Source organism: Clytia hemisphaerica, unplaced genomic scaffold (assembly GCF_902728285.1).
Source record: "Clytia hemisphaerica strain Z4C2 unplaced genomic scaffold, Clytia hemisphaerica genome assembly, whole genome shotgun sequence".
Lineage (NCBI taxonomy): Eukaryota > Metazoa > Cnidaria > Hydrozoa > Leptothecata > Clytiidae > Clytia > Clytia hemisphaerica.
This window is the reverse complement of record NW_027104528.1, coordinates 932,738-960,625: the sequence shown is the minus strand read 5'-3', so window position 1 is coordinate 960,625 and position 27,888 is coordinate 932,738. Positions and strand designations below refer to the sequence as shown.

Here is a 27,888-nt window from a genome sequence, read left to right as displayed (position 1 = left end):
TTTCACACATCCCTTTAGAGCTTCAGCGTGGTGTGCAGAAAACATTCACAATCTGATCTCAGGTTAGTCCCAGCGTACTTACAAGAATGTGGGCAAACAACAATGAAAAATCAATGCCAAAATATCGTGAATGCGCCAAAAGAGATTGTTATAAAAATGGAGAAGGTGGAGCACGAATAACGAATGCGGAATCAGAGGCGAACCCAATAATGGCGGGCAACCGAGAGCAACGTTATCAACGAACTAACAATGACTTATAGGAAATTGTTGATGATTAAGAACAAGATAAGAACATTTTAGAGCTTTGGGGACTCTAAAACACCCAATGTCTTATGAAAATGGGCAAAAATGCCTACAAAGTATTCTTTGCTTTCATTTCTTCATATCTTATATTTCAAAATTAAATAAAATCTAATTTTTTGTTTCAATTTTTATATAAAGCCTAAGATTTTGTTACATGGTTTGGTGTTTAGTAAATTGTATATAATTAAGTGTAATACATGCAGGGTTTATACTTGGCCATGTTAGTTGTGTCATTTTACATTATAACATTTGGTATAATTCTAAAGAAATACGCAAGCAATGCAGTGAAATACAGTAGAGTGTCTACGACTCAACACTAGGTCCACAAATTTATTTGAGTTAAGGAAATTTCGAGATATGGAATAAGGTTTATAAGGCATTGTTTACCGAGGGGAACAGAAAAATTGTTCGAGTGAAGGAGACATTCGATAGAGACATCATAATAAGGTTCGAGTTAGAGAGACTCCACAGTCAAATATAAACTTAAGTAACACTGCGGCAAGTTAAAAAGCCACAAGCGATAGTCTTTGAGGCCTTTGAAAACAGATTTTTTATAATTCTTTTTTTTGCCAGTGTTAATGAAAAGAAACAGCGAAAAGGCCTCCTGGATGCGCGAAAAGTTTTTCCGAGAATAAAAAAATACTAGTTTCATGGTACTGCACTCAAATACATTGAATAATACAATATTGGTCTGGTCCAAAACAATAGTTGTTAGCAATAACCAATAGAAAAGTCTACCATTTTGGCGACTTTCTTGTCTTTAAAGCGTGTCATTTGCTTGGTGCTTGATGCAACACAGAGTACAAAAAAGTGCACAATCACAGTTCACAACAAGTTTCATGTCCGTTTCAAGCAGACTTGCTACAGAGTACAAAAAAGTGGATACCTTTCAGCTCTTTGACTCTTTTAAAAAATTGAACATACACCTGATAAGCGTTCTAGCCATGCAGTGTTGTTTCGAACATTTTCAAGAGCTTGCTTGATGGCTCTTTCTGCTTCATCCACGGGATGTCTGTTAAAGAAATCCTGAAAAAGATGCAAAAATCAAAATATTCAATTTCATATAAAGAGTATAAGTAATAGTAATGATATGACATTGAGGGAAATTAGGGATTAATACCCCGAGTTACATTTTGAAATACTTTGAAATAGCACGAAGGAAAATAAATAATAGCTAAATTTCGTGTTAAAAAAAATCCAAAGCTTTTGCCTTTTCCTTTGAATACAGCACTGACCTTCATACTGGACAAAGATATATCCGCCATTTTTTGAAAATGGTATCCACAAAGAAGGAGAGACGGGAGAGAGTTATATCGGATCACCCAAAGTTACCTTCATTTTTTTATTTTTCATTTTTTTATTTTTTTATCCACGGATCGCTGATAGTCACCTTTCCGGGGGTTTTGTTGTTTGGAATTGATTAACTAACAGTTAGGTAGGGTCAGGGTTGCTAGTAACGGCTTGTCACTGTGCCGGGTGCATACTCGGCGCCTTGGGCCCCGCAGGGTTGCTAGTAACGGCTCGAATTTCAGTCAGGTTTAAAAAAGGGGTACTTTTACCCATATTATAATAACATTACCCCCGTCTTTTGCCAGTTCGATATAATATGTTATGAATTGTGTGGATTTGATGTGCGGCGATGGCTCAATGGATAGAGCGCTGGCTTCCGAATCTGAAGGTCTTTCTTTGGTGGTGGTTCGAATCCCGCTCGGGTCGAAAATAAGGTTGGTCGAAATTGATGGACAAATGATTGACAGGTATGAAAACTCAGTCAGAAATGAGAAACTAAGTCTCAGAAACTCAGAAACTCAGACAGTCAGAAAAGAGAATCAGAGATAAGAAAATAAAATAAAAACATGAAGGTACTTTGGGTGATCCGATGTAACTCTTTCCCACAAAGAAGCCTGACGTTCAACGGCGCTATACCATAAGTGTTTAGGAAAACTAAATCTAGCGCTCTCCATTAGGGGTACAACTTTCAAAAAAAATCTCGGATCAAAGATTTTGCTTGGCCAGGATTGAGAATCTGTCTCGAGCGTTTATACGGTGCGTCCCAAAAAAAACGGACAAATCTATATATAGTCCATAATCTTCATAACTTATACCAAATTTTATGACTTGTATACTCAATATTTCAATCTCAAAAACCTATTCAATCGTCTTGGGAATCGAATATCAATTCATTGCATAGAGAATTGTAATTTTATTTCAATTATTTTAAGCCCAATTTAGAAAATGAGTTTTGAGGATTTAATTTTGCATAAAAATCTGACCGCTTTTTTTGGGATACACTTTATAAATCTCAGTGTAATATAGTAAGTAATGATTGTTACCTCAAGGTCATCGTGTTCTTCTTCTGATGCAAAATCAGCAATGATCACCTGGTAGAAAAAGTAAATGTTTTTAGTTTTATCTGGAAAGGCAAGTGACAATAAGCCATTTTACGGTCCAAAGTAGACTAAAGTCTACTGGCTGAACTGCTGAACTGAGTCCAGTGAAGTAGAGGAGCGTTTGGCAAGGTCGCCATTTTGAGAGAAAATGTTAAAAATCCAAATAACAATAAAACTACTTGAAGTTGAAAGATGTAATCAAAAATGAGAAACAAACATCAATAACAGATTTGCAATCCTTTATTCACAAATAAAAACATTGCTTCATACTGTTTTTACCTTCCAAAAACGACTAAAATCTGGCCGACTGTTACCATATACTACCGGGCCACTTAATCACGCCATCCAGTCTATAAAAAAAGCTTTAAGTGGACCCCGGGCTAGGTCCAAAGGAATCATGGATAATCAAAACCATCTTAATCTGATAACAACTTACTGTTGATCTAAAATATCGGAAAGTTTTGAGTTAGATCATCTAATGTAAATGTTAGATAAACAGTCTCTTTTTGTGTCTAACCCACGGGAAGCCGCAATGGGAGCGTGATCCTGAGTACCATTGATTTCTCCCGTAAAATGGCCTATGTCATCGCGACAAACCTGAAACCTTAATTCGGACCAGGTGCACTTATTGGTACCCAAGGTAGCATTCTTTACCAATAAAAAAGCTACCTAAGAGCTAATAAGAATGCTACCTTGGGTACCGATAAGTGCACCTGATCCCTTAATTCTACTCCAGAATATGAGTAATTGTGTCAGTTAGAATGTATGACATGAATAAGTATCCGAGCTCTAAAAAGCTAGGATTGTACTTCTTGAAAATAGCCCGGAATAATGATGATGAAAAAAACCTTTTCACCGAATGCTTTTTTCCTTAATGACTTTAGCTAACGAATCAGGGAATACCTGACAAAGTTTTTTTATATTTGTTTGAAAAAAATACGCAACAATTTATAACGGGCAGTGACTTTTGATAATTCTCTATATCACGTGATAGTAATTCTTTACCCAGGTCCTTTAGGGTCCCTTACTCTAGACCCTATGGAGTTCAAAATTTCCCTTTAAAAACTCTATTTACCTCTTCATTCCATAAACTAGTGATGATGAGGAGCACGTAGAAAATGACTACCCCTCTAGGTTGCGCTACCCGTCAGGAGCTGCTCTAAAAGAATTTTTCGGCGATAAAAAGACGAGCATTTCTTCGGAGAAACTTTTTAGCACTACAACACTACTTACTCTACTGGCACACAACGTTGCTTCAACGTTCATCTAACGTTATATGGACATTGTAAACGTTAAATAAATGTTGAAAACAACGTTGTGTGCCAACTGGGTACTCTAGTAAGGGGGTGGTAAGTGTAATCTGGTACTCTCGCCAACATTAAAACCGTAAAAGAATCAGTCAGAGTCTACACTTGCTACGTTGAAGAGGATTTATTTTTAAAAGAATTCGACTTTACAAAGCTTTTATTTACCAAACAACGCCCCTGTGTCAATGACCCGGTGGACCACCCACCCCGCGTCTGAAAAATTAGGCCATTATTTCATCCCCGGTGGGAAATAAACTGCATATGCAATCTAAAACTCTACTAGATTTCTCGAGCTGGGAACAATTAGATTTCTACTTAATTCCATTGGGGTTTCGATAGAAATTTTCAGGGGAAAAGTTGCACTGGGGCTGTGAGACTGGGGTGTTGTATATGTAATATAGGTAAACATGGAATTTAGAAATTAAATTAAAACTTTAAAACCCTACAAACGTATACACGCTTTTTTTTTATAAGAATGGTGTTTTTTCATTTCATCATGGATATTCTTAACTTTTTGGCGAAAATCATCCAAAAATATTCTTACGGTATTCTTGGGTTAAGATCGAAACTGGCAATCTACAGGTTAAAATGCATTAAAAATGGCATTCTTAGGTTTAGTTGCTAAATTCCATGATGGTGATATTCTTACCATATTCTTAATTTTTTGGCCATTTTCATCATGGACATTCTTATAAACTGTATTCTTATAAAAAAAAAGCGTGTACACTAAATATAAAACCAATACACGTTTTTTTTTATTAGAACACCTAAAATTTGGCTGAGCCTGGATGTGCTTATTTTTTTTAGCAATTTTCAGCCTAAAATGTTCTTAAATGCGTTCTTAATTTTTCAGACTACTCTAAATCGACAATATGATACAAAATAAAGAGAACTTAAATTTAGCAAAATTTGGACAATATTTGACTCTCGACTTTTGAAGATCCACCCCTAAATTCGGTTAAAACTGCTTAAAAAGAGGAAAAAATTGTAGTTTCTTGTCATTTTTTTCCAAACTGAGGCTGGGCATGTTCTTAAGATGTTCTTAATTTTTCGACGAATATCAGCCTATATGTTCTTATAAACTAGGTTCTAATAAAAAAAAAACGTGTACACGTTTTATATAAGAACGAACTATATAAGGACATCAGGCTTTGTTGACCAAAAATATCAAAAACAAGTTAAGAACAATTCAAGGCTTTGTGGACTCTAGAACAACCGATTTCTTAGGAAAATGGACAAAAAAACTGAGAAAATAAGAACCTATTAAGATTATTTTTGGCTCAAAACTCAAAAAGTTAAGAACATCTGAAGGCTTCAAAAATTTGTATGTTTTTATAAAAAACGTTTACTCATCAGTCGAAATAAATAAGATTCCCTATAAGATAACATCAAAAATATCCTTAAGTTTCTTTTTATTTAAAAGCAGCTCCAAACTTCTTTGAAAATAATGAAATTTATTTTCAATCCAAACATAACCACAACTTTAGGAACCTTTACCAACACGGCGAAACAAGAAAGTCTTTGAAAGTTTATGTCTTTATCTACATTATCCAAGTTATCTAATAAAGTTGGATTCTCTCTGACGATGTAGAAATCTTCCTTTTTTTCTTCCAACCGGCTTGGTGAATATTTCTTTTCATTGGACTTTTCCTCTCGATCAGCATTCTCATCTGTATTCTCGATTGCATCAGAATCTGTTGTTCCAAGTTTAGCTACCTGGTGACATTTCAGAAAACACTTCTGTTTAATACAAGCTGTAAGACCTTCACCCGATTCCAGAGACTTGCAAACATCTTTACATTGCTGGCAATCGTCATTGATTATAATTGCATCATCTACTGGATAACAGTCATATTGCTGAAAAATGCTTAAAGAAAGATATACGATAAGCAACTGTATCCACATTGCTTCAAGAAAGTTCCTTCAAAATCAAAATGAGAAAATGTAGATGTAACACATGTAAATCTTCCAACAAGATTTGGTATATTGCCCAACTTCAAAATAGAATTTTTAGGATCAATTATCTTCTAAAAGTTCCTAATATAATTGATGAAACATATGGCATTTTTTCCATTGCAAGTTGGTTTGAATATGTTGGATGATTTGATATTGGAATAAGAACAGGATATAATTACCAACATGGGGAGAATAATTTCATATAATTTGGAAAAAATATCATGCGAGAACCTTTTTGGCGAAGGACTCTTTGAAAACCTTAATATTTTATTTTCAATGCAAGGAAGGAAAAGACATGGACTTTTTTAGGTTTGTTCTACTCATTGTTTGCGTTCAACTTTCTCAAAGTCTGGGAGCGAATCAACGGATCAGATCGGATTGCAGAAAATGGTGCAGAAATGAAGGATCAAAGAGTGCCCTGGCACTTTCTATTGCGGAAGGCCAACTAGCAAACGAATGGAACCGTAACTGCACACGTGGATGTATTAAGAAACGAAATGGAAAAACACGACAACACAAGGAAAAAGTATCCAAAATCACATTACGACCGGTACCAGCTCGGCCGAGTGATGAGGCTCTTTGTTACCATGTACCATACGTCACCAGTACAATAATATACATCGGAGACCAACAAATAAAAGTTGTTTATCAAGACATAAGAGTACATTGTGTTGCGGTATAAAACAAACCCGGAAATCGAAGATAAAGCCTATGTAACACTAACCCAAAGTCTACAAGAAAAATATTATTCAAATAAAAACTTCACAGTAACTTTACTCTCTTACTTTTCTGACAAATTTCTTCCTTATAACGGGAATATAAGTATATATTCGTCTGTCGGCAGGGCGGAGCAGGGACATCGATTTATAAAGCCCGTAGATGTCGTACTTTGCCTGAAAAGTTGCCGTGGTTAGGTAGAAAATCCTACCTAGGTCACGTGACATTACAATAAAATTTCAGCGCTTGACCAATCAGAAGCTTCGCGGGTTTTCAAAACAATACCAACAATATTTTTTGCGATATTCAATTCTTTTGGCCTACGATGGCTTAAAGCATGACATCTAGCCCTTTGGGCTTTATAAATCTATGAGCGGGAACCTTCGTAAACCAAACACCTAAGCTTTATCTGCCATCTTTGATTGTTGCTTTTTTTCCGCAAGCAAGCCATACCAGTGTTAAAGTTTTGTCTAGCAATTTTGGTTGTCCGTGATTGAGAAACTGAACTCGCCTAATTGGTTGTATCCTAATTTCTCTTAATCTACCACTCTAGTTCTGGTCAAGGATTGTCAAGCCATCACTTCACTATTTAGATACCAAATATTATCATAAAATATCAAATCAATTTCATAAAGCCTTGTAAAAATTTCAGATGTGATGTAGTTTTTATAAGATACTTTAATAATTGGTCATTTGAAGTAATAAAGCCTTGTGAAAAGTTTTGGAAAACATGACAGATATTTAACATCGTACATTAGACACTGTTCCATCTTACTATAAGTAATAAAGTCGGAAAATGATGACTAACCTCGACAAGCCTTGAAACTTGGTGACCGCCCGAAGAACGTTTAATGACCACGCCCCAATTATGTTTGATAAAACTCCAAGCTGCTTTCCGACCTTCATTGCTAGGGTGAAAATAACAATAACATTTAAGAAGCAGATAATAAAAATATCATACCTTAGTTATAAATTAGGTACACGTTTTTTTATAAGAAAATAAAGCTTCGATTACCAAAATATTAAGAACAAGTTAAGAACATCTTTTAAGGTTTAAAAAAAAGAGTTGAAGGCTTCCAAAATTTTGGATCATGGACGTTTTAATTTAGATGGAATTTAGCCCTGGTTTCGTCTCTTGAAAAAGGTTACATCATCCCAAAAGGTTTATGCCATGTTTCTTATTACACGTTTTTTTACAAGAACATTTTTGAAGCCTTCGGATGTTCTTAACTTTTTGAGTTTTAAGCCTAAAAAATGTTCTAAGACTGTTCTTATTTTCGCCATTATTCACCATTTCGTATTTTTGTCCACATTTTTAAGAAATCGGGTGTTTTAGTGTCCGCGAAGCCTTAAAATGTTCATAACATTTTGGTCATCGAAGCCTTATGCTCTTATATAGTCTGTTCTTATAAAAAAAACGTGTATTACATACACTTTACAAAACCGCCAAACATTTTTCAATCGTTTCAGAGACGAACGTCTGGTACAAGTAATAAATATTTAGAAGCGTCCAGGGCTAATCTCCCAATCAATCACAAAAAGAGGTTAGACATGGGGACGGGGTTACCTTCAACGGTTACCACAATTCTATAGTAAAGGAGAGAAGTTGATTCGAGGTTTACTTTTTATAGAAAACCTAATCGAAGGGTTTTCCAAAAGTAGAATGAGCTTCAAATGCAGGATGTTCTGCAAAAGTATACCTTCCGAAAAAACCGCTGATAGCAATCACACTATCTTGTGTTCTCACTGCATCCTTAAAAAAGAAAAAAAATCAATGTGCTTACGATATAAGAGCATAATCAAGTATGGGAGATATATGATGTACCACAGCTCTATCGAAAAATAGATATTTGTACTTGGTTACAATTTTATACCATCCTATCACAATTTGACTTTTCAAGGATAAGACACAATCTTCAATAAAGAGTGAAAAAGACAAGGTGAGCGACCTACTGCAGCGGTGCGGCCCCTTTAGATTGATTTCTTAAAGTGCACTGTAGAGGATTTTAATGAAAGTGGACTCTAAGGGTGTACAACGTGAGAAAAACGAATTTTTTCAGATCAAAAATTTGGAAAATCTTCAAATAAAACCTTGTGCACTTACAGATATGGAAAATTCAAGAGCTTTGCTTCTGACTTCATCATCTCTGCATTTACCAAGAGCCACCAACAGCCTAACTCTCTCGTCAGCTACATCTGTGCCCATGTACAAGTTCTTCAATTGTTCAAATGTTATCATGTTACCATGACTACTGACTGTTGAGTAAACTGCAGAACGGATATCAGGGTGAATGGCCGTTCCGTCATTTACAAGTTTGGTGAAAAGGTTAGTGCAACGTTTCATGGTGCATAAGTCACCAATTGAACCAAGAAGAGAGTAGACAGAGTTACGGAGGGTACGTGTCGAATGACCTAATGATAGATACAAAAGGATACCTAGCTCAGCACATAATTTTATTTCAAAGTTCATCTAACATTATTCATGATATGCACCATTACAATGTCTTCTGATATTATATCACGGACCCAATAGCTGATTGGTTGTAAGTGACGTAAAATCAGTCATTACGTCACTTTCAACAAATCAGCTGTTGGGTCTGTGGAAGACATTGCAATGGTATTGCAATCGTATTCACTTTGAAGAAGATGACTCCGTCAAGAGAATCTGTCTAGGTTAATGGATGTAGACTTTAGATAATGAATATTAAGTAATATTTCATGAGCACGGTGATTGACTAACAAACCAAACGCACCAAAAATAAAACGTCAATCATAAAAATACATAAAAATTAGAACCCAGTCGTTTTCGCTTTCGTTTTCGATTAATTGGCACGCAGTTTTGATTGTTTTTGCTAAACAACCAGGTCAGATTTGATGTGGTTGTTTACATTCGTTCCATATCTTTTGAGCATAGAGTGGTGTCCGTAAAATGGAATATCTGTTTTTAGAATAGCGCCTTTAAGGCTCTAAGGCTTTAAAGCTTTAGGGCCCCAGGTAAACAATTTATAGGGGTATTGACGATATCGGAGATTCGGTGAATTGATTACGAAAAAAGGCGTCTGTAGGTCAAAAAAGTTATTACTACGGAAGATAAAAAAGGATTTAAACTAATAACCCGTGTAGCAAGAAATGAAAAGAGATAAAAATGTGAACGATAGAGTGTCTTACTGTCTGATTCCTGAGGTCCTGGCCCAATCCTTGCTGACAATGGTGACAAAAGGCTAATGACGAAAGCTTTGAATTGTTCATACACATCAGTCAATTCGAAAAGTTTGACCAATTTACGAATATTCATCAGAATGTCAGTCCATACAACGGGGTCTGTTTCATCAACGTATGCTTTCAAGAGGGAAATATATTCAACTGTCGTTGAGTAACCACCGCATACCTAAAAGAGATACACGTTTTTTATAAGAACAAACTATATAAAAACATGACGCTTTGATGGCCAGAATATTAACCCTTAGCCCACGCGGGACGCACATGTGCGTCCGCGCCTATATACGAGAGACGCGTATACGCGTCTTTTATATGTATGGTCATTTGAGCAATGATATTTAGTTTTCTGTTGTTGTGAGAATCAAATGGTTATGATATTTGAAAAGAGCGATAAATTTCCATTCCGGAAAGTATAGGTTTCAAAGGGTTAGGATGAAGTGCGCAATCAAAACAAACATTTGAAAAACGTTCAGATTCAAGATGGAGGCGGTGAAATGACTGTTATGAAAGTTAGAGGTAAAGGCCGCTACCCACTCAGCATTTTATGGTCGTCGAACAAGGCGCACGGCTTAATTATTGCATAAATTACATAAATCAAGCCTTCAAAGGCTGTCGCCTTGAGCGCACCAAGAGTTGAAACTTTTTAACTTTTTTCGCGAAGCTGAACTGCTCACCCTTTGTTTTTATTAAATCAACCAATCATAAAAGAGCATTTTTTTCTTGTCTCGTGTGCAAAAGATGTGTATCATGTGCAAAACGATGATAAACAAAAGAAGAGAGAAAAACATGTGCTGCAGAGTGGAATGAGAAAAGCGTACAGCGACCAAAGCGCCCGAGCCGTGCGTCTTGTTCGCCGACCATAAAATGCTGAGTGGGTAGCGGCCTTAAGGATTTGAGATTTCTTCAAGTATTTTGGCAGTTTTAGTGCAGAATTTTTTTATCCTTCAACACATCAATGTCTTCTACTGCTGTTCTGTAAGTTTTTTATTTGTTTTTCACTAAAATAGCTTTTGAAAAAATAGACTTTCATTGGCCCATATTTTGCACTTTTTTTCGGTGTCGTAAAATGTAGTGTTGAACCTTTTGAAACTTTGACTGAGATAAAATGCAGTATAGGAGTTATGTTATGGCTCAGAAGAAAGCAGATAAATTTTCCTTTTCAAAGATATATAACTTTTTACCTGAAGTTGTTTTGTTTAAAAATTATATCGGTTTGCGTAAAATGTGACTTTTTATGAAAAACCACTGCGCGCTGTAGGGTCAAACACAGCGGTCGACAGCGGAGTCAAAGGGTTAAGAACAATTTAAGAACGTTTGAAGACTTTGTGAGCTCTGAAACACCCGATTTCTTATGAAAATAGACAAAAATACTCAAGAAATTGTGAGAATAAGAACATGTTAAGAACATTTTCAGGCTTAAAACTCACAAAGTTAAGAACATCCCAAGGCTTTAAAAGATTTAGAGATTCTTTGATTTTAGGAGGTCATCACTGTAAAGAAATTTCACTAAAATATTTATTCAATATAAAGTTATGATACAAAGTTAACAAGTGATTGACCCCAAAAAACAGCAGAAAACAGCAGAAAACAGCGTTTTTAGACGTCAATCAGCTTATATACCTTATAAATTTGTTTGATATCTTTTGACTGAATGGTTATTTTTGAGAAATTTTTTCACAGTGATGACGTTCGATAATCAAGGATTCGCTCCAGTGAAAATGAAAGTTATAGCACTTCGCTACAGGATCTTCATTTATTTCTTCTTCATTTTCATCTTTGTTTTTAGAATTTTTCCAAAAAAAATTTTAATTCAAATTGTTCCACTCAGTAATATCTTTCCAATGATACCAAATTTATAAAGATTGAGGAATTCCTTCAAAAGTTATAGGTAAATGAAAAAAGAGTGCACACTTATCGTGAATAGACTTTAGGCATTTCGTTTCTTAGCATAAAAAGAATTTAGCTTATTACGCACGAGCGAGCGCAGCGAGCGAGTGCGTCCCTTTTTCCAACGGCGGGCGGGCGTGCGAAAGAAACCGAAATTAACCCGAAAATCTATACTATGCGTGTTGCATTTTTCAAATCTTCAACTTTTTTACAACTTTTCGAACGATTCGAACGTTCTACGGACAAACTCACTAAGATAACTTTACATTTACGAATTTGTATTTTAACATGGTAAGTGCAACCAACTATAAGAAATCGGGAAATAGGCGGGAAAGTCAGTAATCGGCAAATCGGGTTTCCCCCCGACAACAGGAAAGTAAACAAAACATTTTTGTTAACAAAACCAAAAACCTGAAAACTTTTGATGGTTTGCTGGGTTTGTCTTGCTTTGACTAGAAGATTGAATTGATTCAATTTGCTTTAAAATTATCAACAACATTAAAAGTACTGCTGTTTTTTATCCTGGTGTTTTTTCTATCCAACACAAACTGGCAAATGTCAAGGCAGAATATTCAAAATGGCCAGCATCACTTTTTTGTTGATCAGAGCAGAAAATGGTTGTGACTTGCCTGCTTGCATTGCAGCTGTCAAAAACAGTTAAACAGAACAAATATATCTAGGAGCTATGATGGTTCAGTTTTGTACCTTATTCTTCAAATTTTGAAACTGTAGCTACCTATTCTTGTTGGTGTTGCTTTGAGGAGCGAGTACTGGAAGTTTGATTTTCCTAAATTCACAATTCTTCTGGAAATGGCATGGAACAGTCACAGCTGGTAAAGACTAGAAATATCAGCTTAATCAAGTGGATGGAAAAAACAAGGGAACAACGGCTTGATGATCAAGTACAATATATTAATCACGTAATACGTGTGTGTGCTGCATGCATAGCGTGCATGCATATGCTTGATTCTGATAAGTTATGTTATGATATCTGGATATGATTATTATTGATGTTTGACGGACGGTAACTGACAGTTAAATTGATGATAGCTGACATCCTGATTTAAAGTGAATCAAATGGGATTTGTTTGATTGCTTAAACAATATAAACTTGTTAATGGATAATTCTTGGATCTTTTTCTTCTCTAAAAGCAGTATATTACTGTCAAGCTCTAACTTGGGACAATTGGTTGAAGCATGGGACTGTTGACAATCTGGCCTGTATTTTCACTTACTGTTAAATCTCTTTGACAACAAATTTGCTTTGATAACTCCACAAAGTTTATCAATCTTACTTTCTGTCATAGCGTGTCACGACAACTTCCACTGATAACGCGCCCTTTTTAACTTTTTTGTTTTCATTCAAAATGACCGGGCGCCAATTGAAGAATTAGAGAACGCCCGCCGCCTAACCGCCTATCACCTGATGGGATTAACTTGTCAAATGCTCCATCGTTTTGCCACTAATTTGTTCTTCTTCGTTCCAGACACTTGCATGTATTTCACTACAAATTTTTTTTCATATTTCAATTTAAAAGCCTACTCTGTGCATATTTTTAATATGCCGTTCATTAACTCAAATCAAATGACTTTGGAGGTTCGGTGAAATGGTGGCCAAATTGCTGTCATATGTTTTGTCAGGTAGTCCCAAGTTAGAGCAGTTGACGGTATAAAGGATTGTGCTGTGCCAGAAAAAACTCTTCATCGGGCTTGCGTGATTTTTCCAGGCACCAGGGGTAACTACCGTGAAGTCGGGTAACTTGCATCAGTGGAGGCTAACATGCATCTAGCCCTCAAATGACTGACCAATCAAAGCAGCAAAATTTCAAAACAAATGAACTACGCAGCTCCGCTCACAGCTTTACTCTACCATTTTTGTTTTTATTTAACTTTGTATTTTAAGGACCAGCCAGGTCATTCATTTGAGGGCTATATGCATGCACCCGACTTCACGGTAGGTGATGGGTATGTCCAAGCCAAAAATTGAGGTAAAATTAAGGAAAAAATGATATATCTTTCACTGTCCAACCCAAATGAATGAGTTTTCTGGAAGGACCATTTCTAACAAAAGAAATAGATTTATATATTTTATGATTTTTGACTTTTCTGTTTTTTGTTTTACTTATGAATTTTTTTAGGATATATGGAATTTATGGAAATTTCTAGGACTTCCTAGTATAGATTTTATATTAAGTTATGTCAATAGATTTTGAGAAATTTTAGGACTCTTGGAGATTTTGCGGATTTTTCTAAGACCTCTTGGTTTTACAGTCTCGTTTATTTGAACCAGTAATTTTTTGTTGAGAACTTGCTGTTCTCATTTTTTATCTCATTTTTATTTCTATAATTCCTAGTTTCAATAAGATAATAAATCAATAAATTCTTTATTTGATTACAATTTTATTGTTTACCTCATGCTCGAGTTACTTATATTTTATACCAGATCGAAATTTTAAGATATTTGAGACTATCTTTGTTCCATTAATTGTATTTATTGAATTTTTATAATAAAAAAGCATACGAATTTTGCTTATTTCACCTCAATTGTTAATATTTTGTAAGAACTCTTGCAATTCAAATTCTTGCGATTCAGCCATTTAGAGTTGTTTTTATACCCTGGTGATTTGATCCTCGACTCTCATGAAATCGTTCTTATAAAGAAATATGTCATTCTATCTTGTATTCCATCAGGATTTTCCAAGTTCTTCATTAATTAGGTTTTAGAGTGAACATTCTGACATTTTGTGTAGTTAACGAGTTTCCTTTCCATTAAAATTCACCATAACATTAACATTTGATGATTTTATAACCAATCAGCCGGTGGAGCTGGGGGAGGGTCATTCTATCATATAGCAGTATGTAATTTGAGGTTGGTCGGTGTTTTCAGAAAAATGTTCAGTGTTTTACTACACGGATATTATATAATTTCATTAATTTTTGAAAATAGATACTCAAATTTTCAAAAATACGTTAACTTCGCGAAAGAGGCTCAATGTCCCAAAATCAAGTTTTTGTTCACCAGAGTTTGTATATGCTTAAAATACATCTGTAGAAATCTATCTTGCTCTCGTGACAACCATGCAAATCACCAAAAGTGGTTGATACATCATGCAAATATAACGAAAATAGCCCAAATCACGCACCATGATGCCTCAAATTATTTCCCGCGATCACGAATGACGCAAACGGCTGGGGTGCCTTAGTTTGAATTTTGCCGTAATTGAAAGCGCCAAAATCGCCAAAATCGCAAAATTCGGATGTTGCCTTATTTTCAAACAAGTTAACAAAAATTGGGCTAGTTTCGGTCCTTTTCTGTTGTAAACTGGCAATGGAAAAATTTCCCCGGGAATGAGAAAGCTTCCTACGGTAGTGTTTAAAAAACCTTTCGCTTGCGAACACGAGACTTTGGTATCGTGCGTAACCCCTTTTACAATTGATTTAGGTCACTTTTTCTGATGCAGTGAAATTCGACATGTGAAGGGTGGAACATTTTTCTATGCATTTCGGAGGTTGTCATCTAAGGGAGCTTGGATACCAGTTCGAGTATTTGAGATTTTATAATGCAAAATGTGAAATTATCTCAATTTAAAGTTTCCCATTCATCATTAAATAAATATTTAGCGGATGTGGCGATCTCATTCCAAGGAAAAGCAACTGTTCAAAGACCCAAAAAAAGTTTTCTATAGAAAGCATGGCGAATGATTCCGCAAAGAAATACAGAGATTACGTTGCAGAGTCCCAATAAAATAATCCAATTCGTGATATGCACCATTGCAATATCTACTGACATTACATTACGGACCCAACAGCTGATTGGTTGTAAGTGACGTAAAATCAGTCGATACATCACTTTTAACCAATCAGCTATTGGGTCCGTGGAAGATATCTACATAAAATTTGAAGTAAAACCAATGCAATTAATAATAGTATTCTTACAAGATTAAACAGATCATTTTGTAAACCCAATCGGTCGACAGCTGGTAATGAGCGATCCTTGATTCCTTCGATCAAATCTTTCATCATAGCTTCTGAATATTTAACGCGATAAAAATCTCGTTGTCCGTAATTCAACTATGAGAAAGAGTGATACTTAGTAGCGTGGTGGCAGGGGGGCAGGGGTGCAAATGCTCCCCCCAGCGGAGGTATCGAAATACAAAGGGTTCAAAAAGACGCCTCTAATTACTAATTTCGGCGGCCCTTTGCTCTTTTGCACCTTAGAAATGGCAGTTTTCGGCCAAAAAAAATAGAGAAAATACCCAAAAGATTTTCGTGCTCGCTTCACTCGCTTTATTTTTTATAAAATATTTACTTTTCATAGGGGCGCCAAAATCAAAATCTTCTAAAATTGCCTCCCCAGTTTTCCCAGATTTTAGTCGACCCACCACGCTACTGGGATAATCGTACTGAGGTGAGCATAGGTAAATACATATAGTAAATGAATCGGGTACCACTTGCTGATTCTTTACTCTAAGGTGTCAAATAAAAAGGGGGCCCGAAATCTTTTCAAAATCTAATGAACGAATTACAGAAAGATTCGAATCAAAGAAAACATTATACGAAGAGTTCCCTTAGATGGGGACCGAGAATTAGTTCGAATTATAAAAAGATTCGAATAATAAAGGTTGGAGACAAGTTCGTGCTAGCGAGTTTTCACTGTATAACAATTCAAAAATCTTTAAAAAAAAAAAATTTACCTTGACCCATTTAGTGTTCTCAATGCCATTGTCAACATAAATGAGGAATTCCGGGTCAGCCATCAAACTGTTGATTGTCTCTTCAGTTCCATCCAATTTTAGATAAGAAATATTGACTGGTACACGCCACGTGTTTTCTTAAAGAGAAAAAGGAAGAAAGTGAAGGTTAAATACCCCTTTTCGACCATAGCCGCCAATTGCCGCCCGGGAATTTTTTTGTCCGCTTTATCCCACTAAAACCGTCCCAGTTCTTTTTTCGCACCTATAGACAATAGAAAAATGTGTCAAAAAAGGATTGGATCGAGTTTAAGGGGATACTTAAATAATTAAGTGGCACGCGCCTGACCGCGCGACTACGGTCGAAAAGGTGTATAAAGTAAACTCGAGTATAGCAAAAGGCGAATTTCTGCTTTCATTCACATAGTATCATTAGACTAGTATGCCTTACTGAGGCAAGGATTTGGGGACCACCAGCAACTACACTTTCAATTAGATTGAGTTGAATTTTCCATGATTTTTCAAATCGTTTCTTTCCAAAATATTTAACGCAAATTGTTTCAAACCTACAAACAATTGTAAAATATGTATTACTCGTACTTAATTTTCACCCAAATTTTCATCCCAATATTTATGATACACGTCTTAGTAATATTCGTATACCTTCTTTGTCACGATAGCCGACACAAAATTTCTTCTGTGAAAGTTTTAAGACTTGCTTATCTTTGTTTATCTATGGAGTAGAACAAGGTATCTGAGGTTAGATTGTCTAGGGGGCATACATCGAGAATATAATGTGCTGTCTTTGCCGAGTAGTTCAACAATTCGTTACCGGCAATTTGTTCAATCAAAACAAACAACCTGCATGGCGCGTCGTGAGGAGACGAGCAAATGGTTTTGATCGATCAAATTACCGAAAATTATCCATGCTTCACTCTTTAAAGTACAATCGACTCTCGCTAATTCGAACTCAAATGGGGAATGTTATTTGTTCGAAATACAGAGAGATTTAAATTGCTTAAAGAAAGTCTTTTAGAGGGTTTCTCCTTTACAGGAACTGAGAATTCGAACATAAGTTCGAATAATTAAGTGGACTCAAGAGTACTGTACCGGGGGGGGGGGGGCACTCAAGGTAAATATCCTACCTTACGTGCAGCCCTTAAGGGTATATTTTCCAAGCTTCCGAAAGTGCACTGTAAGGGTGGAAATCAGCAAAGATGAGAAAAATTGTACTCTAAAGGTGTAAATGCACCGTAAGGGTAGATTTTTCGCTCAAATTTGCTTAAGTTTTGCAAAACTTTCTCTGCACTGTAAGGGTCCGATTTCAAAGGCCTAATTTTGGACCGCACGTATGGTCGTTTTTGAATCGAGTGCCCCCGGGCTACTGCAGTGCTAACTTCATCAAATCAATAATGTTTATTCATCGCCTACTTACGCTTTCACGACTGATTGTGACAACTGGAAATCCCATCTTTTCAGTCCACGTGGCCATGACTTCACGAACTGGTTTCTTACTCACAATCTCCAATTCTCTCCACAAATCCTCTGAGAAGAAAGTAGATAAAATTTTCATAAGTCTAGGTGTTTCATCAAGAACATATTGCTTTTATTATCTTTAACCGTTAAGCTTTTTGCTGCTGTATTTTTTGAAACACAAATAATTGAGTATCAATTATTATAGAACACGAATACAAGACAACAATTTAGCGGTCTTAAAACTGCACTACGAGAAATCAACACGAATGACTTGTTTTTTACTTTGACTACAATGGCTGTTTAAAAGTAAGGTGGTTATTAAAGACTTTATGATGAAAGTACGTGACTTAATCTCCAAGCAGATTCTGATTACTCCACGCACTGGCACGTATGCACTCTAAAGGCCATGGCTCCGTAAGAGAATCTGCTTAGGGTGCCCAACCGCTTTGATCATTGTCATCCAGATTAGGGATGAATATTATATAAGCTTTAAAGCTCGGTGATTGGCTAAAAAGAAATACAAGCGTTAATCATAAACATAAACATTAGCCCGGCCGCTTTCGCTTATGTTTTAAAGCAAAAGGCAACGCGGTTTTGAATGTTTTGGCTGAACAACCAGGTCAGATTCGACATATCCCTTTAGAGTTGTAAAAAGGGGCTTACTTTGTACTTCCGCCCGCAAACGCCTTTTTACATGAATCGAGCCAACTGTTCCGCTTGAGTGATTCGGATGCTTGTTATAGAGAGATGCTTGTTATATAAAGCTTACTAGAGAGTTCTGGGAGTTGGGTTATGGCTTTGGTCCGTGGCTGGTAGCTTGGATATTTTGTGCTATTATGATGTGTCAGTCAGTATGTATTTCTTATGATAGATGAGTTCAGTGTAAAGATATATTTCGTAGTACAATTATTCTGCACCACCCTTCCATGGCTCATCCCCCTTCTCCAAAACCCCCCAATAAGGAAGAGGAGGGACCTAAAGCCCTCTCCCTACTTTATTACAGAATATAGCGCGATATGCACAGAATGGATGATCTAATACAAGATTACCTGTGACTGTGTTAGAGAATTGATATTTCTTCAAGTAGCACGTTAAACCTTCACGGAAAGCCTGTCAAGAAAGAAGAATTGTTGAACATTATTGATTCTTTACATTTACTCAGCAGAATGCCCTGTTGAGTAACGATTGTGCCGGCTGCCGGTACTTTTGATTCCGTACCAATTGTTTTGAGTACCTAAAGCCCTTGAAATTAAGCTTTCTTACGAACCAGATCGATCAATAAGTTTCAAAGGATTTCAGAAAGGATGGTACGTTTTATAATTGTGCTTTTGATGAATAATTTATGATATTCATGACATAATGTTTAACTCCCGTGGCAAACACCCAACACCGCCCGGGTGTTTGCCACTAGTTTTATTGTTTGAATTCAAAATTAGTGGCAAACAGTCTCTTTTGGGTGCTTCAGTATAAAATATTACGTCATGAATATCACGAATACAATTTTAATTAGAAATCACTCTAAGGTTCCGAATAGTATGGGGCCCGAATAAAAGGGGGAGGGTCCGAAATTTTTCTAAAATATAATAAATGGGGGGACCTAATTGTGGGGGACGAAAATCTTACCTCTGAAAACCCCAGATTAAGGCAATTGTATACTATTATAAAACCAGGCTATTTAGAGCGATTCAGCTTTTTGTTAGCTGAAAATATTTTCAAAATTAAATAAACAACAGTACAGGGGGTCCTAATAAGAACGGTCTCGTCCGAAAATTTTTCAAAAATTGATAACCCGGTGAGAAGGAAGAACATAGAAACAATAAAATTCAGCTCAAAGATACCAATAATAGTCCATAGAAAAAAATTAGATTATACTGGCTACTTCTATTCCAAAGTCAAGATATCAATGTTTGCAAACTTAGATTTTAGAGAACAAATCCATGAGGTAAGTATGACGTGGTACGAAAATCAAACCATCGTATCTTAGCTTCAAAAAATTTTAGTTTGTAATTTTTAAATTATTATATAGTTGTGTAACTTATAAATTAGTTTGATAGCCCTTCTTAGACTCATAGAGAATCACAAAGAACATACTTCGTCGCCAACGTATTGATGCAACATTCGGTTGATTGATGCTCCTTTGGAATATGAAATACCGTCAAAAATCTCATTGATCTCTGCTGGATTATTTACTGGCACCTGTGAAAAATATGAACGTATTGCATAAGCCCTATCCGACATTTGCTACGAAACACATTAATTAATAAGTCAAGAACAAAATTAGGGTAAAAGAGTATTTTGTCTCCAGATTCTACCAGCCGTGATTATTTTGTTTCAGCCAATTACAACAAAGCTATGAAACTTCAAAATCTGGATGAAAGTTCGGAAGAGACTCAATCTGGTTGGATTCTCTAACGGTGCCATAACTATTAGGAAATACATAGGACAAAATGTCCAATAGGCGGAGAAGGTCGAGATTTTTATATAAGAACAGAGTATCACAAAATAAGGCTTCGAAGGCCAAATTCAAAAAAAGCTTTAAGCACATTTTAAGACTGTTCAGACTCTTATTAAAACATGCAATTTCTTAAAAAATTGGAGCAAAATACTCTTAAAATTTTAAAATAAGAATACTCAACGAACATTTCGAGGCTTAATATTCAAAATAGTTAAAACGGCTTTTGACGTTCTTATAAAAAATATGCAGATGAATTCTTACGATTGGTTGATTATAACAGCCCTGAAACCGTACGGGAAAAATAGTATAACAGTGTTCAACTCACCTCTATCGGATGGCTAAAAATGAAGAAAACAATTAAGTAGTATTCATGATATACGCCACTGCAATGTCTTCGGCAAACCCAACAGCTGATTGGTTGAAAGTGACGTATTGACTGATTTTACGTCACTTACAAGCGATAAGCTGTCGGGTCTGTGATATAACCTCAGAAGACATTGCAATGGTGCATATCATGAATGATATAATCATATATAAGTGTCAGTGAATGATCTTAACATTAATAGATTATTTTTTCTGTCACAATCATTCCACTGACTTTCATAGACGCTGGGCTAAGTGATATCTGCCATTTTTGATCGCACTTTTTTTTAACCCTGATAGCAATATTTAACATGAGTCATTTACAATGCAATGAATTTTCCATTTGAAATATGTTTTACCCACACATCGTATTTATGAAAATTGGTATCCACAATGTATACCTGTTTTCCAAAGCATCTAGCTTCTGTGCACGGATGATTTCTTCAATCAAAAAACGAGTCATGATGTCAAACTCTGGGTGAATGTTATCAGCGCATAAAGCAGCCATGAAATTAGCGAAACCTTCTTTCAACCAAAGATCTGTCCACCATTTCTAAGAGAGAGAGAGAGATCATTTCAGGAGAAACAAGAAATAGTTTTCCCTGAGTTTCCATGAGTTTTTGCATAAAGTAAGGCTTATTTTCTCTGGATATTACTGAATTTTTGCTGCTTTTTTCCTGAGTTTTCCTAAATTAGTATTGAAAATGAAAAAAATCAAAATCATTCTTATATAGGCATTATGGAGGTATCTAAATCCCTTGATATGATAAGGAATCTTTTGAAAATCACTTCATCCAGACCCTAAAATCAAACATGTTATAAGTAATTTTAAAATAACATTCCCTGGTTTCCCCTGAGATTTTCCTAAATCATTTTCCAGGTTTTCCAGGGTTTCCAGGGTCTGTCTGAACCCTGGGGAATCAATCAGTGACCTTTAGACCAACCTTCCCGATGGAAAAATTGGCCAAAATATCGTCCCCCGTTGAAAATCATCCTCCAATATTTGTTCCCACTGAAAATAATGAAACAAACCATTCCTCACTGCCAAATATTACTACTTACAGTCCGTTATTTTTAACCTACTTATCTGGCTGAGAAAATTCCACCGGATCTGTGAGAAGGGGGTGTAAGATTAGCCAAAATTGTCTCTAACGATTTATACTTATTCCCAAAAATATTCGGACAAAATGATACTACTGTTAATTCATGTCTCAGGTGTTTGAAATGTTAAATTGGTAAACGTTTCATGTCCATTGCAATATTTCACACTCTACCAAATCAACAATGCAAACATACCATGGTTACCTGAAAAAAAAATAGAATCAAAATTTGGTTAGATTTGTAGTTGACTATTTAACATGTTTGGGAATTTTAGAGTCGTTCTCCCAAAATTCAAAACTTCAAATATTTGTATTTTCATTTATTCTGCTTCACTTTTTAACTATCGTAAGTTGGTCTAATGTCGACATCCCTCTTCTCATTTCGACATTATTCTTTATAGATAAGAATGATAGGAGGGTCGGGATCACTGATAGACAAAATATTTTTTCCACTGTTTGCTAAACAAACAAAAATAGTTTCCATCAGCGATTCCGACCTTCATAATATTTCCATCTCTAAAGAAGGGTGTCGAAATCAGAAGAGGGCTGTCGGCATTAGACCAACTTACGGTAACTAACAGTAAGAGAGGACTTCGTTTTTCATTAACTAATCTCAAGAGGAGACATTATGATAATGAAAATTAGAAGAAGAAGAAAAGGGAAAATCATACATACTAGATTTCCAAACCAATTATGAGTGAATTCGTGAGCTAAAATTGAAGGTAATAGTCAAATTAGCATATGTTAGTCTAATCAAGTACAGTTAACTCTCAATAATAGTAATCAAACAGCGGGAAGATTCGAGAATTAGAGAAAGCATTTCACAAAGATTTCCTTTTGACGGTGAATTGACTTTCATGTTAATATCTGCCATAACTGTAATTTCCTCAGTAATTTGCTCATACTGATTTAACATTCGTTTTTAAAAGTGGACTTAAATATTCAAAAAATTTCTGAATTTGAAGATTTTAATGAAAGAAGCAAAGTCCATTGATCACTCACTATGGACAAAAAACAGATTTGGCGACTTTTACGTTAATATCTGCCGTATCTGTAATTTGCTAAGTACTTTGTTAAAACTGATTTAGCATTATCAAAACGGACTTAAAGCTTCCAAAACAGATCTAAAGTTTCACATTTTATTGAAAGAAATCAGGGTTAAACAGTCTGTTGATCACTATGGACAAATAACAGATTTGGCGACTTTTACTAAAATATTTGCCGTATCAATAATTTGCTCAGTACTTTGTCAAAACTGATTTAACATTCTTCGAAATTGACTTAAATTTTCCAAAAAGTTCTTAACTTGAAGACTTCATTGAAAGAATCAGTGGTTTGTATCGATCAAGGGACCCATAGTTGCATGACTTTAGACAATTGGAAAGTATTTTACTTCCTTACCAACAATCTCAGTAATGAATTGTTTTGTTGACGCAGATGTGTTCTCATCCACCATAATATAACGCTCCCTAAAATCAATAATGAGTTTTCTCTAAAATTGATCAAAGTTTTCTTCAAATTGATCAAAGTCAGTGAGAAATTTTCACAGGTCAAAATTCGGAAGTTTTGCAGGAATTTAATTTCGCGGTTTAGAGAATTTTTTGTGTACAATATGGCAGATTCAACGATATCATTATCAAGGACTTACCATTAAGTGCCAACACGGATATGGCCTATTTTAGCCTAAAAAGACCGATTTTAGAGGTAATTTTCAAAATCCAGTGAATATTTGAGTTTTATGGAGTTTGAAAACAGCGAAGTTAAATTCCGCGAAAACTTGTTCCGCAAAGATTTCTTGCCGCGAAAATTTCTTCCCTTAAGATAATAGCTTTCGCCAGTTTAAAGATTCATGAGATGTTGAAATTTGAATCCGCAAACTAGTGCCTTAAAATATTGTTTTTAAGGAAATTATTAGTCATAGGCGACATCAAATATCTTTCTCCAAACTGAATAATTTATTCATTGAGCTTAAATGACCGCAAATTAGTTTTTCAAAGAAAAATATTCTGTTGCAGACAGAAAATCGAATTCACACAATAAATAGCCCCGGACTATTTACATTAAGTCTTGTTGAATTTAGGATTTGAAATGTCTCTTTCAAAACCCCACTATGACGAAAATTCGTTAGGGACGGAAATAAAACTAAAATACTCAAATAGGAAAACAATGAGACGCTGATGAGATCGTAAAAATTGTAAAAACAGAATCGTAAACGATGTCGAATTATAGAATACCTGTATGTAACCAGACCCCAGTTCTCCATTGCACCTAAAAGTTAAAATAGCAAATCTGTATAAGTCAATCGTTTTGGCTCAGGAAAAATAATTTAATAGTATGTACGACATTTGTACAGAGCTTCCAAGATTTGCTGCTAACAGACAAACAATAAAAAGCTTAGAGCAATTGTGTAGGGCAACAGTCTTTCGAATTTTGCTTCTCTCGTAAGTATTTTGACACAATTTCCCCAAGGAAAGGGGCACCAAAATTCTAATTCTCTGCATTGTCTCTAAAGGATCAAGCTACAATCGTTGCCAATATACCCTCCTCTCCGAACAATGTTGGTGGGAAAGAAAAATTGCTTGGCCAGTCCTTAGCTCGCCCTGACAACATTGTTTTGGAGGAAGAGGGGGGATGCTCATTTTTGTGCTTTGTGCCATAGGTTTTGCAAATGATTGTAGATCGCAGTAATCCTTACCTATTCCAAAGTCAGCGATACCGATAAGATCAATCTTTGGCAAGCCGTAAGGGACTTGGAAATAGTTCTCCAGAAACACCAATGCTTTCTTAGCAAACTGAAAAAAAAATCAAAGCAAAGTATGATTTGGAACAACTGTGAAAACTGTGAAGATTCAAGAAACAAGAAATAAAATAAATATTTTTTAAATATTTCAAATGATGCTGATATTGCTCAATTTTAACTCTATCCGATCTTCTAACGGCGTTAACTTCAAATTTTGAAAAATTCTTTGAGTTCCGATGCGCGTACAAACCTCATCTAAGTCCTCTCTAGACCAAAAAGGGAACTTTTTCTGCTGTTTTTCATAATTCAAGAAGGGCAGCATCTGATAACCAGAACCTAAAAGGTATGAAAAATGGTCTAATATAGAAATAGGAAGATACAAACCTCTAGCGCGAATCTTCCACCTTCTGATTTCCCAACAGAAGTATAAACGCGAACTCGAACATCATTGTTAGCTTTTCCTTCAATATAATCGAAATCACCAACAATAAATGCAATGATGTACGTTGACATCTTGGGTGTGGTTGCAAATTTGACCATTTTTAATACTGCGTTGTTTTCCATTGGTTTTGTTTCGATCACATTCTAATAAGACAATTCATAGGATCAAATAAACATAACTGCCGGCAGTATTTTAGTATCTTTTGAGTCAGTTTTAGAGCGAATTTAAAAAGTTTTATATACAGCTGTAACTCGTCCCTTTACCCTAAAAGTAGAAATCCCACACAAGAATCTAGTAAGATTTTAGCAAACGGAATTATAATTGAAATCTCTAGTCTGTTCCAAATTTTCTGGGGGCAGGCACACAGGTGTAAAAAAGAAAGAAAAATGAAAAAAACCCTTACGAATCCTAATGAAGTCTTTACATATGGAAAAAGTATGTCAAATCGAAGATGTAAAAATCCTTCTTCACCAGGCTTACCATGTTCGAGAGAGCTGTTTTCCCTTCAGGCACAATGAGCGTGATATCGAATGTACATTTCAATGCAGGCTCGTCCCAACACGGAAAAGCCCGTCTAGCGCCTGTTGGCTGTAAAATGAAAAAAAAGGGATTTACATAATCTTTAACAAACAATATAACAGTAGCGTAGACAAGAGGGGCGAAAAATTTGTGTAGGAGAGCAGATTTTTATGACAGAGTAATTATCTACCTTATCAGGGAAAACTTCGTCTGGGAAAAGTGACAACATTTTGGCCAAGTGACGAATATTTTTCCCCGACGAAAATTTTCCCCGACGAAGTTTTCCCCGATAAGGTATTCATATGATAAAAAGATAATTACTGTCATAAAAATCTGCTCCAAATTTTGCGCCCCTCTTGTCTGCGCTACTGATATAAGAAGATAAGCCTTTGATGGCAAAATGCAAATTTAGAACACCATGGATATAGCCGAAAGCTAGAGTCAAATATCCTATGTAGGATTTTAAGTTACTTATTCCCTATATAAGTTGCACCCGTGTTGTTTTCATACAAACGATAGATTTTAAGTAACATTTACCACTAGAATTCGGAAAATGTTAAACGTGAAAATAATAACAAAGTTTTATTCAACCCCTCATCAAAAGAACGGCATGACTTGACTGAGAATGGATAAAGATGTGCCTCTACCCTAAAAAAATCAAAGGTAAAAAAAATCGTTAGGAGAAATTTACCTCAAAATGAGTGACAGCCGCATATTTCTTTTCTCCACTGTCACTGGTCTGTAAACTTCTATAGAAGCCTTTCAAATCATCACGCAAGTGACCTTTGTACTTGATAACAAGTTGGCCATCACACTGTAATAATTCCCCATCAAAATTCAATACGATTCGATCTTTCTGTGGATGGTAATCCATTGAACCCGGTGTAATTGAGAGCCCTAAAGCATCAAAACATGTTTCAAAAGAATATCTGAAGGAGCAAACTTTTTTTCAGATATTCAAAAGTTCTGTAATACACGTTTTTTTGTTTCGTTTTTAAGAGAAACACTTTTAAGAAACATGAGGCTCAGAATGCCTAAAAACTAAAAAACATCTTAGAAACATGCTGAGGCTGAGAATGAGAAAATAACATTTTTTAATTCGGTTTCTTTTAAGAACCTTTCAATCCAGCCTTCCATGAGGCTGATTATGTCAAAAAGTTTAGAAACATTGAGGCTGCTTGGTAAAACTAGTTTCTTAAAAAAAACGTGTAGTTCTGATGTTATTTTTTCTGTCCAGTTCGAAAGTAAATCTTCCTTGGGTCCTTGGGCCTAACCATATTAAAATCGTATTATTGATAATCAAATATCAAGCATGGTATTCGAATTCGCTCAGCTCCTATATCATTTGTATTCCTCTTAGGTCCGTTTGGAAAATTAATTATACTTAAGCTTGTCCTCGTTTTAGCGCAGAATGAAAATTTGAAAATAAAAAGCGCCCCAAAGAATTCTACCCAACGATAAAGGGTGTACGGTTTCGATCAAATTGGACAATTTTTGACGTCTCCATCAGCCTTTCGTAAACGTCTTTAGGGAACAAAAGGACGGACCGAAGATTATAGCTGTATTTGAGAACAGCATATTAACTAACCTTCAGCAGTGTTAAACGTAACTTCTTCAATTTCAATATCACGATAATTGAATGTGACCGTTCTAGTTGGTTGTTTGACCTGTAAAATGGCGAAAAAGAAAGGATATATGAACTAAAATAGAACGTATAATAAATTTATTTCGAAATCATAATCCCTTGCATTTCATTTTCAACGAAATCAAACTATTTTTTGAAAGAAGGACTGACGTCTCCGAGTCATGAAATTCTGAAAACAGTCGAACATCGAGAATTCAGTGAAAAAAAAAGTCTTATTGATTGACTCACATGAACTTTTATAGACACTTGTCCTGTGAAAGTGAAGTTCTCCAAATCAGGTTGTATTTGAATGTCATAATGTGATGGGATTACATTCCTTGGTAAACGATGACCACTATCCGTCTCATCCATGTTGTATTACGATTGGATGTTGGTGCAACTTACAGGTTTTTATTATGCTCTTACTTTAGTATAATTTCTAAAAATAAAACGATAATTAGTTTTTAAAGATATTAGTTTTTAAGATAGCTGTAGCACGAAGGTAGAGCATCATTCGAAATGTTGGATGAAATGTTGGACCGGTTGTAAAATTTTCAAAAAAACGAAAACGAAAAAAAAACATGTGTCAGATGAAGTTTGTTCGCCATTAAGCATTTGATCTAACATTTGCAGCAAGATCAAAGACTCCCAATTATTTGAAAATTAGGTTTTTAGTTTTCATCTAACATTTCATTTCAT

General features: G+C 35.5%; 1 protein-coding gene across 1 annotated transcript; it reads right to left on the bottom strand.

The window, feature by feature from the left end:
* Positions 1-362: 362 nt before the first annotated feature.
* On the bottom strand, positions 363-27,634 carry LOC136822106 (puromycin-sensitive aminopeptidase-like). The gene is made up of 25 exons (XM_067078322.1): positions 27,439-27,634; positions 27,154-27,232; positions 26,257-26,462; positions 25,527-25,634; positions 24,989-25,189; positions 24,560-24,656; positions 24,099-24,132; positions 23,266-23,333; positions 22,536-22,574; positions 22,434-22,438; positions 22,061-22,069; positions 21,166-21,317; positions 20,727-20,739; positions 20,038-20,142; positions 18,996-19,056; positions 17,906-18,015; positions 17,134-17,203; positions 16,474-16,610; positions 15,716-15,850; positions 9,842-10,061; positions 8,778-9,085; positions 8,374-8,426; positions 7,482-7,581; positions 2,637-2,684; positions 363-1,329 (listed from the first exon to the last, which is right to left on the bottom strand). Exons 1-25 carry the CDS (start codon positions 27,559-27,561, stop codon positions 1,210-1,212), a joined length of 2,601 nt encoding a protein of 866 aa, XP_066934423.1. The 5' UTR covers positions 27,562-27,634; the 3' UTR covers positions 363-1,209.
* Between the last annotated feature and the right edge of the window lie 254 nt (positions 27,635-27,888).